The 20,342-nt window shown below is 36.6% G+C and overlaps 1 protein-coding gene across 2 annotated transcripts in view; it reads right to left on the bottom strand.

Moving 5' to 3' along the window:
- The window catches only part of LOC128066390 (signal recognition particle 54 kDa protein), a 68,620-nt gene that overhangs the window by 22,214 nt on the left and 26,064 nt on the right, over nucleotides 1–20,342 (bottom strand). The window contains exons 12-16 of one of the 2 annotated variants that reach the window (XM_052659420.1): nucleotides 19,272–19,345; nucleotides 18,966–19,074; nucleotides 14,387–14,557; nucleotides 11,625–11,720; nucleotides 9,934–10,576 (exon numbers count right to left, since the gene is read on the bottom strand). In XM_052659420.1, coding sequence (XP_052515380.1) covers nucleotides 10,485–10,576; nucleotides 11,625–11,720; nucleotides 14,387–14,557; nucleotides 18,966–19,074; nucleotides 19,272–19,345 — 542 coding nt within the window. In that variant the 3' untranslated portion in view covers nucleotides 9,934–10,484. Of the gene's footprint in view, nucleotides 1–9,933; nucleotides 10,577–11,624; nucleotides 11,721–14,386; nucleotides 14,558–18,965; nucleotides 19,075–19,271; nucleotides 19,346–20,342 lie in introns of those variants that run through there. The other variant, XM_052659419.1, reaches the window with a different exon arrangement.

The following is a 20,342-nucleotide window of genomic DNA, read 5'->3' as shown; positions in this document are numbered from 1 at the left end:
TCTTTCAGGATTTAGGCACTATCAATTAAGATCCAGGTAGATTCTAATAAACCTTTGCCTCAGTTCAGACAATAGTCTCTCAGACCTGAGGCCCTACAAGGAATTCATCCAAGTGTCAAGGCACACTTCCAGAAGAGACTCATCATCCCATGCTTTGGTCCCTGTAGCCCACCAGTCCTTCCCACAGGCAAGTCTCATTCCTGAGGCTGGTATTTCGTTCAGGATCTCCAAGCCATAAACAGTATAGTCATACCACATCACCCCGTAGCCCCCAACCTCACAGCATCCTCAATTTAATCCCTCTGAGCACACAGTTCTTTACAGTTAAAGATTTATGTAGTGTTTTCTTCAGCCTTCCTGTCCATCCAGATAGCCAGTAGTTGTCTTTACTTGGGAAGGACATCAATATACTTGGATCATTATGCCTCAGGGCTACACAGAAAACCCCACTTACTTTTCACAGACAGTGAGAGAAGACTTAGCCAGTGTAAATTTTGCCCACAGCTCTACTTTTCTTCGATATGTTGATGACTTTGTTATGCTCGCCTTCTAAGGAAGCACAGCTCAAGGACAGCCTATTCCTTCTAACTCAGCTAGCACACAAAGGCAGAAGTCTCAAGGAGAAAGTTCCAGTTTGTTCAAACCCAGGTAAGATACTTGAGTCACACATCAAGGGCACATCTGTTTCCCACTTCTTCCCACCAAGTGCCATTTGAGTTGCTTTTTTGGACTAACAGGCTATTGCAGAGTTGGGTTCCTAATTTCTTTTTGTATGCACAAAACCTTTTTCCCTGCTAAAAGGCAGAGGCTCAACCCTCTTGTTTGGAATAACAAGGCTGAATCAGCTTTTCAAACTTTAAATGTTCAGTTGGCCACAGCCCCTGCTGTAGGGGACCCTAACTACTTTCTTCCCTTTCTGCTATTTGTTCATGAAGTTATTAATAACAGGAAACACCCTTGGAGAGCTCATTCAGTCCCATGGGGGAAAACAGAGATCTATTGGCTTTTAGGGCCAACAGTTGAAGGCTGTAGGTCAAGATCTTTCACCTGGCCTCCAAGTAGTAGCAGCCACCACTGCCATTCTGCAGGTTATAGAATGGACAGTTTTGGGGTCTCCCTTATGGATTTTTGTCCCTTAACTGGTTGAGGCACTCCACACGCTTTTATCTGCTCACTGACTGACATCCTGTGAAATCTTGCTTTTCTCTCCAAATGTCTTTTTGTGTTATGGTAATGCCCTAAATCCTGCTATCCTCTTAACATAAGCAACAGATAAGACCTCACATGATTGCATAACCACAGTTGATATTTTGACTAGTCTGCATCCAGATCGCAAGAAACACCTTTAGACAAGCTTGACATCTTTTGCTGTATCTATGAAATGCTAAGTCGCTTTAGTCGTGTCTGACCCTGTGCGACCCCATAGACGGCAGCCTATCAGGCTCCCCTGTCCCTGGGATTCTCCAGGCAAGAACACTGGAGTGGGTTCCCATTTCCTTCTGCAATGCAGGAAAGTGAAAAGTGAAAGTGAAGGCGCTCAGTTGTGTCTGACTGTGTGTGACCCCATAGACGGCAGCCCACCAGGCTCTCCCGTCCATGGGATTTTCCAGGCAAGAGTACTGGAGTGGGGTGCCATTGCCTTCTCCATCTACGAAATAGTGCTGGACAACTGAAATCTGGATATGCTGTCACTATTCCCTTCACTATAATAGAATCCAATGCTCTGCCCCTAGTTCTTCAGCCCAACAAGTTGAACCATACACACTAACTTGCACCTGCACACTTTAGCCTCTGGCAAATGTGCTAACATTTACACTGATAGCAGTTATGTTTGGGGAGGATCTCATGACTTTGAAATGCTCTGGAAACTGAGAGGTTTCTTGAGCTCGGCGGGGAATTAAATTGAAAATGGCCCCTTTGTTAAGGCTTTGCTGGATGCAATCTTGCTGCACGACAGTTGGCAATGGTAAGTTGCCAGGCCTTCCAAAGACAGTACTGAAGGAAAGAGAAACTGACTGGCTGACAGAGTTGCTAAGGCCGCAGCATTACAAGACTCAGGCTTCATAAAGAAACTTCTGTTGGTCACTGTTCACACCAAGTTAACTGTGTACTACTTGGAAGGACACCCAAGATTTAAAGGATATTATCGGAAACGGGAAAGTGCATGCTACAGTTAGGAAAGAAAAGTGATGGGCTTCTGAAGGATGCACATTTGACCAACATCCTTGGCTTTGGTATGGGCCAGACAACCATCCTGCTTTTTCTGCAGTCGCTCAAGCAACCATCTTAAAGTTAAAACAGGCAATAACTTGTTAAAGAATTGATAAAATGATAGCCTGAGGGAAACAATACTTTGAGACCTCCCATAGTAGCAGCTCAAATATGTCAACGGTATCAGATCTGAGGTATAACCCACCAAAACCTATTCATATTCTCAAGGCCACTTTCCTTTACCTGCTGGTTCCTCTACTATCCAGCAATTTTAGCCAGCTGCCTCCCTCTCAAGGATCCAAATATGTTCTTGTGATGGTTTGTATGTATTGTCATTGAATGGAAGCCTTCCCTTGCAGATAAGCAGCCAGCCTTACAGTGGCCAAAACATTATTGGAAGGGATTATTCTCACGTGGGGACTTCTCTTGGAATTACATGATGAAAGTACCATTGCACTAGACAACTTCCAAATGTTGCTTGTGAAGTCTAGCCTACATTTCTGCTGCGCCCATCAGCCTCAATCCTCTGGTCAAAAGGAAAGAACTAATGTGTGTGCATGTGTGCTTGGTTGCTCTGTCATGTCCAACTCTTTGCAACCCCACGGACTATAGCCTGCCAGGCCCCTCTGTCCACGGAATTTTCCAGGCAAGAATACTGGAGCGGGTTGCCATTTCCTCCCCCAGGGCATCTTCCTGACCCAGGGATCAAACTCATATCTCTTGTGTCTTTTGCATAGGCAGGTGGAGTCTTTACCACCAGGAAGCCAAAAGAATAGCATAATAAAAACATGGAATATTACTCAGCCATAAAAAGGAACACATTTAAGTCAGTTCTAATGAGATGGATAAACATAGAGCCTATTATACGGAGTAAAGTAAGTCAGAAAGAGAAAAACAAATACCACATATTAAAGCATATATTTGGAATCTAGAAAGATGGTTCTGATGAACCTATGTGCGGGGCAGCAATGGAGATGCAGCCATAGAGAAAAGACTTATGGACACAGTTAGGGAAGGAGAGGGAGGGATAAACTGAAATAGTAACACTGAAACATATACATTACCATATGTAAAATGGATAACCAATGGAAATTTGCTATATGACACAGGGAGCTCAAACCTAGTGCTCTGTGACAATCTAGAGGGGTGGGGCGGGAGGTGGGAGGCAGGTTCAAGAGGGAGGGGACATATGTATACCTTTGACCGACTCATGTTGATATATGGCAGAAACTAACACAATATTCTAAAGCAATTATCCAATTAAAAATATAAAAAAACACAATTGGCAAAACTCTCAGTGTCTTTCAGTCTCCTTGGCCTAAATTACTACTCATGGTTTTATTAAACTTAAGATCCACACCCTTTGGAAGACACAAATTGTCACCATTTGACATAATTACTTGATGACTCACAATTCTTGACTCAGAGTTATACAAGCCTCTTCTAGTCAAGGGATATCTTTTACATTATTGCCAAAATCTCATTAAGACTCTAAAGAAAAATGAGCACCTGGTTGAGAAACCTTTACATAGTAAAGCACTCCCGGGAGATGAAGAACTCACATACCACAATTTACAACCAGGGGACTACGTTTATTGGAAAAGACAACTTTTAAAAGACTCTTTGAAGCCCAGGTGGAAGAGACTCGATCAGGTACTCCTTACCGGCACAGAAGTGCTTTGTGCCAGTAAACCTAAAGGCACTGATTCTTAGACTCATGTTTCTCATTTGAAAAAGGCTTCCCTACCTGAATGGGCTTCTGAAATAGTTGGAGACTTAAAGCTGAAACTGACCGAGTGAAGCAAATGACACCTGACATAGACAACTCTCCCAAGATTCAGGTTAGGCCAGTATATTCCACAATCACTATTAATGAAGTCTTTGTTTTTCTTTGTTCTAATTGCTATCACAAAGTTGCTTTATCTCCTTCAATATGTAATAACTGATAACAGCAACTTGCTGCTCTTCTCCTTATAGACACATTATTTGGGAGTGAAAATCTTCATGCATGGGTCCATGCTTGGAATGAAAGTTTAAAGGAAGTGACCCAGGTCCTTTGGTCCCTTAAATTTGACTATGAAGGACTGGAGAATTGAACTTTTGGGACTCCTCCTTGTAGCTTCAAGTTTATTAATACTCTTTACCTTACTACATACATGGGCATCGTCCATTGGTAGTAATTCTATGAAAACCATATATCTTGTCAGAACTCTCCTGGAAAGAAGCCTCTAGCTCCAATTTTTGGCCATTCAACTAATCTATTCAGCTTAGTATTCTTTCTTTAACCAAGGCCATGAGCCACCATTTCTTCTCTTTATATTAAAATGACTGATTTTATTTGGATAATTTTTTCACTTATTATTCTTTCTTAAAACCCATCCAGAACCTTTATGACTGGAAGAATAATGCCCTAGTCTGCATTTCCCGAAGTCTAGCCCCTGAAGGAAATCCAACAGATTGTTGACTATGCTGTTGGAACCCGACTCATTCAACAATGGGATTCCCTTGCCTTAGCTATTTCCAATCTTATTAATATCCCTCCATCATATCCTGTATAGAATTAACTATTTTCCCAGCATACCATGTTTGCCTACTTGAATTCACAGCTCCTTTTTCCTGTTTGGTCAACAGAATCAGACAAAAACCCCAATAGTTCTTAGAACATTTGTTCCAGTAAGACTGGGAAACACTGGCTCTCATCTTTACCTTGCTATGCCACAGAATATATCCTCATGATGATCCCCACATGTTCCTACAAGGAAGGCTTCTAAAAGGCTGCTCAAATATAACTGACCCATGATTTAATCTTTGACTCCTTTCTCTGTGCCCCATCTGGCTGTGTCTCTATTTGTGGTTGGAAGATGTCCTGCCTCAACACCGCCCAACCCCAGGTTCTCAATGTGCCCTAGGGTTTTTACTGGCCCCTTTGTGTTCAGTTCTCCAGAAATTATCAGGTAGCACCCATGTTCTACTTCCCACCTCTGCTGAGATATCTCTTTTAAGGGATTTCAGAACTAATAGGAATTTTATTCCCCAAGTGGAGAATTGGAACCCTTGACAATATGGTTTGAAATTTCTCTGCCAAAGCAGCAGACATAGCTAATGCCATAGTTAATAGCATTAAGTGACCAAAAAATTTTTCTAAACTCACTCACACTCATGTTATATTAGATAACTGATTTGCCTTGGACTGCCTTCTGGTAGAACACAGAAATATCCATGCTATCTTAACCACCACCTGCTATACTTGGATAAGTATTTTTGGTATCAGTTCAGTTCAGTTGCTCAGTCGTCTCCGACTAGAAACTCAAATTGAAGTCCTACAAAAGAAATTCACTTGGCTTCATTCTGATTCCCTTAACATTCCAACGTTTGATCTGTTCAGCTGATCACCCTTAAACATTGGACTTGGTTCGGAACTGTTCTGGAAACTGGGATATTGCTCTTAGCAACTTAGCTTCTGTATATTGGTAAAGCACTTGCTTAAATTGTTTACATCTATACCTAACCATTCTTCTGCTTGGTTAAGGTTTTCACAGATCACTGTATTTGAGGCAGCACAGTATCACAATGCTGCCAATGATTTTCCTGACCCATTTATTGACTCTTACACCCAACCCCTGCTTTGAGGGATATGATAAATCCAGAACAGGCAACCAAGCCACTCCAGTTTTGTGGGACTAGACGTTGCTCCCGTGATGTTTCCTCCAGGAAGAACCATAGGCAAAAGGGGGAGACGCAAAAGGTACAACAGCATAAATGACTGATACTGAGGACATCCAGGTTTGCTGCCCATGCTGAACTTTGCTGAATTCTCTATATAAATTTGTTGATGTTAGCTCAGTGTCAAAAGGAAAAAATCCTGAGAACAGTACTTTTTCTAGACTAAGAAAACCATACCTTTTCCTAGTAACAGATGAGATGAACTTGATAATCCAATTGTATATAAAATAAAAATTTACCCTCCAATCCAAATTCTTGGGAAACAACAAGAAAGAAACTAAAAAAGAAAAAGACACATCAACTTATGGGCTTCATACTCCCTGTATTTCCTGTCAAATGGAATGTCAAGAAACAGGAGGGTATTTCTTACACTTCTGCCAGAAATAAAATGCTGAACCACTTAACTGATTCCCAAACTCAGAAATTATGGGTCCATGAATACACCTAACTCTTAGCCTATTTTGGGTTACCTCTTTATTATTTTTTTTTTCTTACATTCTAAAATCATAAAAAGCAAAAAGCATGATTCCTAAATTATGCAGCTATGCAGGTATTGCATCTCCTTATGACGTAGATATGGGACTTTTCGCTGGAAGGTCACAAAACTTTTTCATGTGTTTCTTAAGAAAAATAAATCACAATCACCGGTATTACTCACTTCTGCTTCCAATGAGAAGCAAGTCTTTATGTCAGAGGATGCTCAGGCCTCACATATGGGTTTTCTTAGTGTCAGACTCATCTACATTATCCCTCCTACAAACAGGTGCTGATGTGCAATTTGATTGTTTTTCCATTTATGATCCAACTGGTACCAAAAAATGCATTGTTTTAAGGCTAATGAGAGAATGCTTTAGGCCAAATGAAGCTAAAAGATATAAATGCACTTCAAATAATGATTCTGAATGAAGAGAAAAGTAACGAGAGTTGCAAGCAGGAGGACAGGCCTGCCAAATTCAAGAGCTTGTGTGTACATTAATATTACTGAAGGAAACGTTCCATTAGCTTCCAATTAATATTACCAAAGGAAATGTACCACTAGCTTACAATCTGTATTTTCATTTTAAAAGTATCCAAAAATTACCTTGTATGCAGTATGCCCATATTACAGACAAGAGGTCAGTAGAGAAGGGACTAGAGTCTTGGGTTAGCAATTACTCAACAATGAGCACAAATAAACTGTTATCTGCCCCTATTGACAAAGTGTGGGGAAAAAAGTCATAGCAAAATTTCATATCACATCAATAACAAGACACAGACTATACAGGTGATCTAGAAGTAAAATTTAAATTAATAACCCAAAATTTGAGATACAGATTCATCATTTTTATAACTTGTGGCTCAGAAGCAAAGAAGGTTTTAGGTTCAACCGTAATGCAATAGCTTAATGTTCAGAACATAGTAGCTGGAGTTTAGAGCAGAATTTTGAAGATGACTCCACTTCCAATCCAGTGAATGCCAGGAATGAACAGAACAGATAAGAGCTGTGGTGATGGTTTTCTAGTTTTGAACATGATAACTTACTTGGCTTTATTAATAATTATTGCCAGGTTTTAAGAAGACCAAAACTTACTTACATTTCATTATTTAGCCATGGTTCTCACTGATACAGTTTTTATTAGAGCTCATTCAAATTTTGTGGTTGTTATTTTACTATAATAAAACACTTGCTTTTACTACATACAATCAGTAAGCTGAAATTTCTTCACATTTAAACACTGTATTCCACTTTTCACTCAAAATATTTGTTCATATGTACTAGAGCTACTTAACCTCTACATTCACTGATAATAGATATTAATATAATAATTTTACCAGTATTAATATGAGACTTTAGTTCTAGTAAATTTCCTGGCTTTGTTGCCTTGCTGTATCAGTATTTCTGATAATAATACATTTCTTTTTAGACATGTGCACTATACTTCTATTCAAGGTTAGTATAATATTATTGCATATCAGAACTTAGGACTTCTCACATTTTGATATACTGTATTTATTTCAACAATATAATGGTTTATGCGACGTACTTTAAAAAATCACTTTTACTATATGATGAAAAGTAATTTTTCCCCACAAAAATGCCTCAATAAAGTTTCAATGCATCGTGTATATATACCTTATATCCTACATGCCAACAAATAGGATACTTTCAGAACACTGACATCCATTAAATTATTAATTTGCCTTTTCTTGGTATAATTTTTTTGATAATTACATTGTTTTTGTTTTAAAATTACATAAGCACTGTAAGTAAAATAAATTATATCTAATTTTATATTTGTACATATTTACATAACATTATAATCAAATCCAGGAAGAATCCAATGTTTTATGATATTAGATGTAGCTAGTGCTCTAAGTTGGTAATAGAAAATATATCAAAAAGCTAAGGAACTAATTTTAACAATAGTGAAAAATAAAAGGAAATTTGTTCAGATTATTAAAGGATTTCGGTATACTTATGCTTAAAAAAAATCAGTACTCTGATAAAAACTGAGAACTGAGGATAGCTTTTGTAATAAAAACGATGCCAGGCTGAGGCATTAATGGAGTCAGAGTATCTCCAATTTCCTTGTTCTATAAATGAGGAAAGAGAAACAGAAGCTGAATGACACATTCTGGACTTTTACTAGCCTTTGCCACTGTTATTTTTGCTTCTGAAAAAGATAATTTACATCAGACACAAAAAACGGTAAAAACAATGCCCCAATCCATAAAGCTTGGCCAAGAATCTCATTTCTTTTTTTGGTCAAAATGGAAAAGTGGTCCCTGAGGATAGAAATCACAATACTGCATGCCCAGAAAAGGTGGCATGCATGAGTTTAATAAGACTAATTTGGAAAACAGTACTTTCTATATTGTCAAATTTCTGTAGCTGGACCTTGTGATGACATTTCTGCAGAAGAAAACATACATAATTTTTACAGGGTCTACAAATATTCCATAGGGAATTAAAGTTTTTATCTTGTGAAAATGATTTAGTGGGATATAAAATCTTTACCCAAGTAAATAAGAAAATCAGTTGCATTCTCTATTTAAGTATTTTCTGAAGACACTTTGGCTTTTAAGATCTTTTTAAAACACTGGAGACATAAAAAATTAATACTCCAAAAACTAGCTATTTCTTTCACTCTCTTCTACTGCTATAAATCAGTTCTTCGCTGAAGATCAGTTCATGTGTGTGTGCTGAGTCACTTCAGTCGTGTCCGACTCTCTGTGACCCCATGGACCATGGCCTACCAGGCTCCTCTGTCCATGGGATTCTCCAGGCAAGAACACTAGAGTGGGTTGCCATTTCCTTCTGCAGCGATAAAGTATAAAGTGAGTGAAGGGAGTGAAGTGAAGTCGTTCAGTGGTGTCTGACTCTTTGCGACCCCATGGACTGTAACCTACCAGGCTCCTCCATCCATGGGATTTTCCAGGCAAGAGTACTGGAGTGGGTTGCCATTTCCTTCTCCAGAAGATCAGTTCATCCTAGTTCAAAATACATTGTTATAACAGTGTATCTATTATCTTCACAATGTGAATAATGAATAGGTATAAGAATTATGCTAGTGTTTTAAATTAATTACATAACTTACTTAAAAGCCATTGTTCTAAATGAACTGTACAGCAATCCAAAGTAACCAACAACCAAGTCAATCTTGTTATGGTCTCATTATTTTTAATATATAATAATGACATTCTAATATCTGCAATTATATTCCCACTAGGAAATCTATACATCAGCTATTGTCATCAAAGTATATCAATTTCTTCAAGCAGATTTTTGGTATGTAAGAAACATAACAAAATTGGCTTTGCAAGAAAATCAAATGTTGCCACTAAGGCTTCAAAAATATGAGGTAAAAAAAAATGAAAGTTATATACAAAACATTAAATTGTGAACTATAACCAAATTCACAATTTCAATTTAAATGTCAGAGTTAAGATTTTCTATGGCAAAATTATCTTAATTATTCCAAGTTAAACAAAAATTCCTAATACTAATGGTTAAGTTACTCTACCATGTGTCCCAATAAAGGTATACTTCTGGAAACAGTCTTAAATATTATCTTTTTGTCTGCCTTTTAACATGATACACTGATCATTTCAAACCATAAAGAAAGTTAACAACCCCTTAACTTATAATGACTTTGAAGTTTATTGTATAGCACTTTTATTGAGACGTCACGTAACTACTGACCCCAACTGTTTACAAAGGTAATGGTTGGCCTTTGAGACAATTAAAAACTTTTAAGTACTAAAATTTTACATCATGATTTAACTTCAGAAGCGTTAGGATGGTTGAAACTAACAGAAAAGAAAATCTAAAGCAAAAATATAATGATTTCCACAACAACCATATATTCCTCCCATATGAAAGGGAAGAAGGGAAAAAGGAAGGAAAGAAAAAGAAAAGGAAGGGGGAAAAGATAAGAAGAGAAAGAAAGGGGGCAAGACAGGCAAGAAAAATACTTTTTTTTTTTTCCCATTTGCAAAAAGGAGGGGAAATTCTGAGGTCTCAGCAAATAATGTAATCAACAGAATCAGTTTATATTAAGGCATCTTCTTTACATGTTATTGAACCCCATCATGCCTTTCATATTGCCAGCAGCACCCTGTTGAAACTGCCTCATCATTGACTGAAGTCCTGCCATACCGCCTAGAGTGAGAGTGGAATAAAATCAGGTAATTATTATATAGAACTTGAAACATCTGCTACTTTTGCCTAATAAGTACTTAAACTTCTAAAAAATATACTGCGTTCTGACTGCAAATTGGTCACCAGCCGTGAAGTACATAAAAATTTGTATTATCACCAGTATCCTCATCTATAAAAGAGAATAAATAACTTACTTCATCTCGTTATGAGGAATACCATCTACACGAAAAGATCTTAGAACAAACAGTACCTATCACACAGTAGGGAGTAAGTAAATTGAAACAAAAAATATTTTCCTCTGGGAAGTCTGAGTCTTATAAATAGTAATAAATTGGAGCGGTAGTTAATGCACAGGACTTCAAGTAGGAAAACAACTGATCATTACTGAGTATCTACTATACGCCCAGAACTATACTAACTTCCTGACAAGATATGACCTGTGATTTTACAGGAGAAAGGCAGGTTCAGAAAGTTTAAGCAACTTTTCATAGGTTACATGGTAAAAGTGGAACTTGGTTTTCAAAATTGTTACATAATTCCAAAGTCTCATCACTAAAACTATCCAGTTTCTAAACTAAGGCAAAAAGTCACCAGAAGAAGCATTAACGAAAGATGATTAGGGACTTCCCTGGTGGTCCAAGGTGGTCCACATGGCCATAATGCAAAGAATTAAAAATACAATTTTGGGACTTCCTTGGTAGTCCAGTGGCTAAGACTCTGTGCTTCCAATGCAGGGGGCATGGGTTCGATCACTGGTCAGGGAACTAGATCCCACATGCCACAACTAAGACCCTGTGTATAGCCAAATATATATATTTTAACAAAAGATGATTAAGTAGCTTGCTCAAAAATCAAAAACAGCAGCAGGGGAGTGAATGAAACCTCAGCTTATACAACACTATTACCACCATTCCACTTAGAAATTAGATGGGCCTTTTCCACCATACCCTGTTTGATCTGATTTTTGATTAACAGCAGAAGGCTTATTAAAACTCAACCCTTATAAACTAAACCATGTATTAGCAACTGGCAACAACTTCATAATTACCCATATGATGAAGAACTCTTGGATCCATCATTTTGGCCATTTGTTGATTCAATTTTGCCATCTGTGACTGGCTCACATTCTTAGACATGTCACCACCTGAAAAAATTTTTACATCAGTACAGACTGTAATATAATCAGGATATCATAGAAATTGAGTAAATATAAAGAAAAACCCTATAATCTTACTCTAACACAATTATTTCTATTTGTACATATCCCCTTCTAATCTTTGTCCCAATTACATATATATTTTTGAGAAAGAAAAAGTGAAACTCAATATTAAGCGACATCTAAGAGGCTTTTAAGGACTAAAATTCTTAACACTTTTATTTATACCTGTGAAATGCCACTATAAGCAAAACCATATCCAGTGGTTATTAACAGTAAGCTGTAACAATTGTTCAGTAGTGATATGGTATAATGTTGAACAAAAAATTTTAAAGATATGGGTTAACTGGGAATGAGAATGGTTTACTGATAAATGGTTATGAAAGAATGAGTCTGAGAGAACCTCAAGATGTATATATTTAAGAAGTTACTATAAATAAAAAGCTTCAGAGAATAGAAAAAAATATAACGAAACTCCATTTATCAGTGAATTTCTACACACTCAGTGAGATTCTACAGCAAAAAGGCAACCAATGAAAGAGATGCACACTGGTGCAGAAGAGAGAAAAGCATCCTTTAGAGAATAACTGCTGTGCTCTTAAAGACACAGAAAATCAAAGAGGTCATTGATGCAACAGCAATGAATAAGTAGAGCTTGTTTCAGCAAAACTATTTCAAAGAAACATTAACTCCAGTACTTCTCAGAAACATTTGTGAAAATTCAAATCAAAGCTGACCCTGATTCTCTGATCAAAGCTGGCTAATATGAATAAATTAAATGAATTAAGAATTACAAATGAAAGAAGATACGTTTTTATAAAACATGATAAAAATTTTTTAAAGTTTCCTAATTAATAAATCTGTGTAAGATGTGAATTCTATGACCACTGGGGAGTCATTGTAAGTTTTTGTCTCTGAGGACTTAAAACTTCAAAAAATTAAGGCTTTGGTGTGACAAGGGTGTGCACCAAATTCACTGCCCACTTCATCTGGTTGTGCCTTTATTGAGCAGTCAATGCTTAGATAAGATCTGACCAATGGATTTGTACTAGTTCTATCATAAACAGTTAGGGTCATTTGGGAAAGATGTTAAACTGACTTAATGTATTTATAAATCACTATCTGAAATAGCACGTGGTGTTAGGAAATATAACCAATTTTAAACAAGTTTGTCTAACTTTTCTCCCTTGTCACAAAGAAGAAAACAGGATATAGCAGGCAAGAAAAATAAGGAAACTGTCAAAGGATGAAAGGTGATATGTAAATACTCATCTGTTTTAGAAACCTATTCAGGGATATTATTCATCTTTGGAGCTTGCCTAATCAGGATTTCTTAGATAATAAATTCACTTTAATAGTGTTTAAGATAGAGAAAAAAATTTAAAGACAGGGCTAGGGCAGTTGACTTTAACTCTTTGGAAAAACAAACTTATCTTTTTACCTTAGGTAACACACAGCAAAATACATTCTAAGTGGGATAAAAAGTAAAATCTAAAAAAAAAGAAAAAAACCAGAATGAGTAGAAGAAAACATAGGTCAGAGCTTCCATGGTGGCCCTGCCAGTAAAGAATCTGCCTGCAATACAGAAGACATGGGTCTGATCCCTGGGTTGGGAAGATGCTGGAGAAGGGAATGGCGACCCACTCTAGTATTCTTGCCTGGAGAACTCCATAGACAGAGGAGCCTGGGGGCTACAGTTTATGGGGTTGCAAAGAATCAGACATGACTAAGTGATTAACACTTTCACACTGTGGTACCAACATGGGGAAGGCTTTTATGAGCATAAAAGAAATCATACCAAAAGGTTTGGCTGCATTAAAAGTGAAAACTTCAGTCTTAATTAAAAATATAAAAGTGAAAGGCAAATGAAAAACGCGGGAAAATATTTGCAGATATAATCCAAGAATTTTAAAGAGTTATTACAAAGCAATAAGGGAAAAAATAAAACAAATGGGACAAGAAACCTAAATAAGAGGGGATTCACCAAGAAAATTTAAACTAGTAAATGTACGAAGAAATGTTAAATATGAGTAATCTAAAACACACTGAAAAACTGACCAGCCTATGTTTCTGACCAAAACAGAAAAAATCCCTGGCTTCATGGGAGACTGAACAGAAACTGACACAAGAACTGATACTGATACAGAACTGACAGTGATATATCAATCAGCCTAAACATCCAACAAAGATGCACTTGTGCTAAACAAAGATACATAACTGGAAAAATGCTATCTGTCTAAAAGGTATACTTTGAAGAAAACTTGACAATATGGAAAAGAAGATCAGAAGAAACCCCTAGTTATATCAAATGTTATTTGCAGTAAGACCCATGGGATTCACTGGGGAGTGAATGTAATGGGTGTTTTAAACTTTTTTCTTATATTGTCTCATAGTCTCTAAATTTTCCTTAATATACAACTTTACACAAAGTCACTAAGTGTGATTTTTTAAAATATTAGTGTTTATTACCTTGAATCTGAAAACAGATAAATCACAGATCACATTATAAATTCTGGAAGTACTTGCATAAAACATGAAATTCAGCAGTATATTTTCTAATACTGGCAGTTCTTCCTGACTTTAATTTTTAGTTTCTCAGCCTCTTTCTTTCCTTTCAGAGTGTCAAATAATGATGCACTTGTTATTCCTCTTACCTTTGAAAAGTCCTTTGATACCTCCCATCTTTTTTACCATCTGTGCAAATTTGGTATACTGGGTCAGAAGTTCTTGGACATCTCTTGTTGACACACCTGATCCTCTTGCTACTCTTTGGATTCTTCCTGGTTGCTTACTGAAAACCTTGGCACCATCCGTACTGTCAAGTTCTGTAGGCAAGGGTCAATTACTTTCATGTACACACAACTTTCATTCACTGTCAAAGCAGTTACATCTAAACATCTCACACATAGAAAAACAGATATAAGGGTCAAACCACCAACCAGATTTAACAAATGCTGTTATCATCTGCTGTGTCTGCCTCTGATTTTTAAAAACTAAACATGGAATATATTCAAAAGAGTATTTATAATATTCATAAGCTATAAAAACAATAAAGCAAACACACAACATGCTCACCCTACAGAAAATGTCTTTTCTTTGAAAAAACTTTTTGTCCATTCTTTCCATATTTCAAGTCCAAGTCCTCCTCAGAATATATACCAGAGGTATATTTCAAAAAGCAACAAAACTGCTCACCTTAGCTCTAAATAACTATTATCCTTTAAATCATAAATTTAGGCAAATAAACAAGTGGAAGTAGGAAGGTTCTATCTACAATCAACAGAATAACTGTTATATTTCCTATATAATCAAGTAATTACTACTAGTATTTTAATTCTTTCTGTAACATAAAGAATGAACGTAACATAAACACTTCCAATGTTTTGGTAACTCTTAGAATACAAGGTCCATTTCTCATGGCGTTAGTTGCCTACATACAATCTCAGGTACAAAATTTCTATTATGCCTGCATTCTCTCCACAATATCTCCTAATAAATGATCACCTAACCTTGATCTTAACCACAGGAGAGATGATCCACTATCCAAAATAATTCAATCTATGTCATTCTATTATACCTGTAATTATGGAAAATATTTTCCCATATTAATATGAAATACATTTGTCTGACACTTCTTCCCATTATGCACAGATGTCTCCTTGCCAGGCACAAAGAATAAGGCTTTCAAATTATTTCAGAGTCACCATGTCGCCTGTGAATTTTCCTCTAGGTGACAAATATCCAACTCTTTTGACTGTTCCTCTTATAATATGGTTTAAAACCTCATCTATCATGCTGATTTCCTAAATACATCTTCTAATTTGTCTACGTCCAGTAAGCATATTGTCCAGAAGTGAACTTAAATCCAGGGGAAGACTGATTACCAATGCAATACAAAGATCAAATTATCTCACAGTAAACTTACAGTCCATTAAAACCTCTAAATCCATTTCATAAATGCAGTTTTAAGCCACATCTCTATGATAAAATATTTTGAAAATGTATATCATATTCTCCTAAGAGCTCAAATGGAGTGAGAGAATGGAGACAAGCTAATAACAGCACATCCTGGTAAGCAGTATCATGAATTTAACAAAAAGCAGAAGGGACCTAACTCAAAGAAGAAAGGAAATCAAGAAAGGCTCCATGCTGGCGGTTTCTCTTAAACTGTGTAGTCTTGAAGGATGAGTATGAGATAAGTAAAGAAGGAAAGGAGCAAGGGACATTGTAGGAAGCAGAATAAAGATTCCCAGAATAAATGAAAATAGTTTTGTGTAGAAGGAACCAAGCCTGGGTAAGAGCTGAGAAATTAAGAGGTTATAAAAATAAGGACAAGATTATAACAGAACTTGTGTGCCAGGCTATGGAAGTCACGCAGCAGTGTCTGACTCTGTGTGACCCCATGACTATAGCCCGCCAGGCTCCTCTGTCCATGGAATTCTCCAGGCAAGAATACTGGAGTGGGTAGCCATCTCCTTCTCCAGGGGAATCTTCCAGACCTAGGGATCAAACTCAGGTCTCCTGCATTGCAGGCAGATTCTTCACCATCTGAGACACCAGGGAAGCCCTATGCCAGGCTGAGGAGTTGGGAATTAATCATTAAGACAACTGTCATTGAAAGATTTTGATCCCAGAATTGTGATATTTAGAAAGATTATTTTTATGGCAGTGAAGAAGACAGATTAAAAGAGAAAGGGAAATGTCAGGAGGCTACTGTAGCAATCCAGGTAAGAAATGATGAGTGTATGAACTAATGCAGGGAACAAAGAGGAGAGAGAAAATACAAGAAATATTTAGGAAGTATAACTCACTAAGTCTAAGGTGATGTTAAGGTTTCTATATTCTACCGGAAGCAAAAAATACTGATAAGAATAGACTGGGATAAATTAAATATGTATATATACTGTAATACCTAGACCAATCACTAAGAAAATAAAATATACCAAAAAATACAGATAGACAATAAAACAGAATAACAAATAATGTTCAAACAACCCACAGGAAAGTAGAAAAGAGAAAACAGAAGAACAAAAACAGAGTGAACAAATAGAACCAAAGGTAAAATGGCAGAACTAAATCCTAATATATAAATATCAGTTAAAAGAGGTTATCAGAATTATTAAAAAAAAATTACCATGTTGTTGATACAAAATTCATTTCCAACATAAAACAGGTAGGTTAAAGGTAAAGGGATAAAAAAAGATATACAATGCAAACAACTAATTAAAGAAAGCTGGAGTGGTTGCATTAATAGCAGATGAAGTGGACCACGACAAAGGAGGGCATTACATACATAATGATAAAACAGTCAAGTCAATTCACTAAGAAGACAAAACAATCCTAAATGTGTATGCACCCAACAAAAGAACTTCAAAATACATGAAGCAAAACTAACACAACTGAAAGGAGTAAAGTCAGGCATCTCAACGCCTCTATATCCATAATCAATAAAACCACTAGACAGAGAATCAGCAAGGATGTAAATCTAAACTGACACTAGTTTCTAGCTTGGATGACTGAGTAGATGGATGGAAGTGTCACTCACCAAGGGAGAAGAACTACCTTTTGGAACTTATATTCCTCAGAAAACTCAAACATGTAATAGAGATACCTGTCCACCATTTAGTGAGCATCTAGACAGGAAGTAATCTAGAGTACAGACTCTCAAGCCAGAAGCTCAGCCTCTCCATCCCCTAGCTCGTGACTTTGGCAGATTAGTCAACTTCCCTGTATCCTAATCTGTAAAAGCTAGATTGGATTTTGACCCAGAATTGTCCCTTAAGAGTTGTTGTTGGTTAATGTATGTAAAGTGCTCATGACAGTGCCTAGGACAGAGTAAATACTCTAGATAAGGCTGCAGTTATTAATTCTACACACAAAAATTTTTGCAGTGTTGAAGATAAAGAGATGAGAAAGACACAACCTTATCTGGGTTACTATGAACGCCAAGAGATCAAGAAAGAGGTAGACACTATAAAAAATAATCAGGTAGTGTATATAGAAGTGATATTATTCAACAAAAGGAACACAATAATAAGAAATACTGGCTGAGAACAGAACCTTGTAGCATATATTCCTTTAGGCTGAATGAGGATGAGACCAGTGAAAGAGACTGCAGTTAACAAGTAAAGTAAGGGTAAAAGTGGAAATAAAAAAGTAATAGAAAATAAGAAGAAAACGTCAATGAACATCCAATGTTGTAAAAGTCAAGAAAAAGACTGAAAAGTCTCCACTGGAGTAGACCCAGTAGAAGGTTGTTGGAAATCTTTGTATAATCTATTTCAGAGCAATGGTGGGTACAGAAGTCAGAGTTCAGTAGTTTGAGGACACAAACCACTTTTTTTTTTTAAGAAACTTGACTGAAAACAGACAGAGTAAAAGTATGAGTGAGAAGTAAAGCCCAGAAAATGTAAAATTGTGAAGTTAATGTTCATATGCTGATGGATTGAAAAAAATAAGTAGGTAAGGAGAGACTGGAGACACAGGAGAGGATTTTACTGATGGAGAAAAGTCCTTGAACAAGTTTGAAGAATGGCTTGTGGCTGTCACAGCCTCATTGGTAAGTTAGCCAAAGACTGAAAAACTTCAATGCCAAGTACATGTATTTCTTTGTAAACAGAGGTCAGATGATAGAGAAGACCTGGCATGCTTGCTGCGTTCAATCAGAAAAGGTGCTAAAAACTGGGAGAAAGATAAAGGGGCCATGAGTCTAGAAATACTCGTGGGCTGAGGACCCAGAAGTACAGGAGGGAGGGATAATCTAGGATTACAGAGAGAGCAGTATACTTAAGAAGACTGAAACCTTGGCGTTTCAGAGCAAAGGAAGTTGGTAAATATTGCTTACACTGTCCCTCTCTTACAGATTCCCAATTCCTGTGAGTATATTAGAGCTCTGAGAAGACATGCAATAAATAAATGTGCCAGTTTTCTAAAAAACCCCAGATTATCTGACTACAGGACTCCCCTTTCAAGTTATTTCTATCAACACCCTGAAGAATTGGTGTTCTCACCACAGAACTCATTTGGAGAAGCCCTGTCCTAGACATTTCTCTCAAAGATGAAGTCAACATAATAATCATACTTTTTGAGTAAGAGCTTTCAAGCAGCTACAATCTCCCAAATAATAATCTCAGCCTAAATTTTTTCCCATCTTGTCCACAAGAACACAGTAAAATTCTCAACTTGCTGATATTGAGAACACGGTCCTCCAAGTCAAGAAATCTGCCATCTTACCTTGATCATTCATACTATCCATTATTGTCATTAATTTCTTTAGCCTTGCCATAGACTCTTGTTCATTTCCTTTGCTCATGAAATCTGTTCCAAAACCAGGGATCATCCCCTAAAACATGTATTTAAACATAAAAATCAGTAATAGCTTGAGATTAATTGTTCACATTTAACTAATGGCTTTAATATTAAATTTTTAAAGTAACTATTTTTACCCAAATATTAAAATAATTAAAGCAAGTGTATCCATTCTTAGAAATTGTAACAAGGACAATAGAGGTTAGAAAAAAACTTTTTAGGATAACTAACCAAGATCTGACTGAAGGGGCCCATTTTCATGATATTTTGAAATTGCTCATACATGTCTCGCAACGTAAACTGACCTGAAATACAATATAAATGATGCAAATATATTAGAGAGTGAACATTTCCATTCAATTAAACTAATGTTTTCCTTAATCATGGGCTCATCTTGAAGCACACTTATAAAATAGCCAATCAATAAATATTCACTGAGAAGTTACATAAGATTACAGGATCAATGCCACGGAGACATCCTGTCCTATAGAAGCTCATATTTTATCAGAGAAAATGGACGTAAACATACACAGGAAATGTGAAAACAAAGGAAACAATCTATACATACTAGGATAACTGAAATTTAAAAATCTGACAACACCAAAAGTTAGAGGATACAGAACAAGCAGAACTCTCATATATTGCTGATGAGAATGTAAAAACGGCAAAACTGCTTTAGATTATTTGGAGTTTCTTAAACAGCTAAACTGTCAATAAACTGGAAAACAGGTCGACGCTGGATGAAATACTACTCAGCTATAAAAGAACAGGGTACAGATAAGTAAAACCACTTGGATAAATATCAAAAATATTATGCTGAGTCAGGGAAACCAGGTGGGGAAAAAACAGATATATATACTCTAGGATTCCTATATGAAGTTTTACTGGGAAGGGGAATAAACAAACTTCCTGGAGTAATGGAAATGTTCTGTTTCCCAAAGAGCATTTGTCAAAATTAATGGAATGATATCCTTAGAATCTGAGCATTTCATTATTATGCAAATTAACTTCAGATATAAAAAAGAACGCCCTTGGTTTTAGGCATTCTGAATTTGAAGGAGCAGTAAAATACATCAAAAGAAATATTCTAGGCAGCTAGAAATATAGAATTAAACAGTGGTAGAGCAGGTTAAGGCTGAAGTAGATATTTGGCCATTACACAGAAATGACAGTGGAAGTTAAGATGATATAGGAAGTCCACTGTCCACTGTCATGGAACCCAAGTGCAGAGTTTGAAAATATAAAAGGTGGATAACACTGTTAAATTTTGGGAGCCAAGAGAAAAGAGAAAGGTCACTACAT

This window comes from Budorcas taxicolor, chromosome 21 (genome assembly GCF_023091745.1).
Source record: "Budorcas taxicolor isolate Tak-1 chromosome 21, Takin1.1, whole genome shotgun sequence".
Classification (NCBI taxonomy): Eukaryota; Metazoa; Chordata; class Mammalia; order Artiodactyla; family Bovidae; genus Budorcas; species Budorcas taxicolor.
The sequence above is the reverse complement of the archived record's forward strand: the minus strand, read 5'-3'. Positions and strand labels throughout refer to the sequence as shown.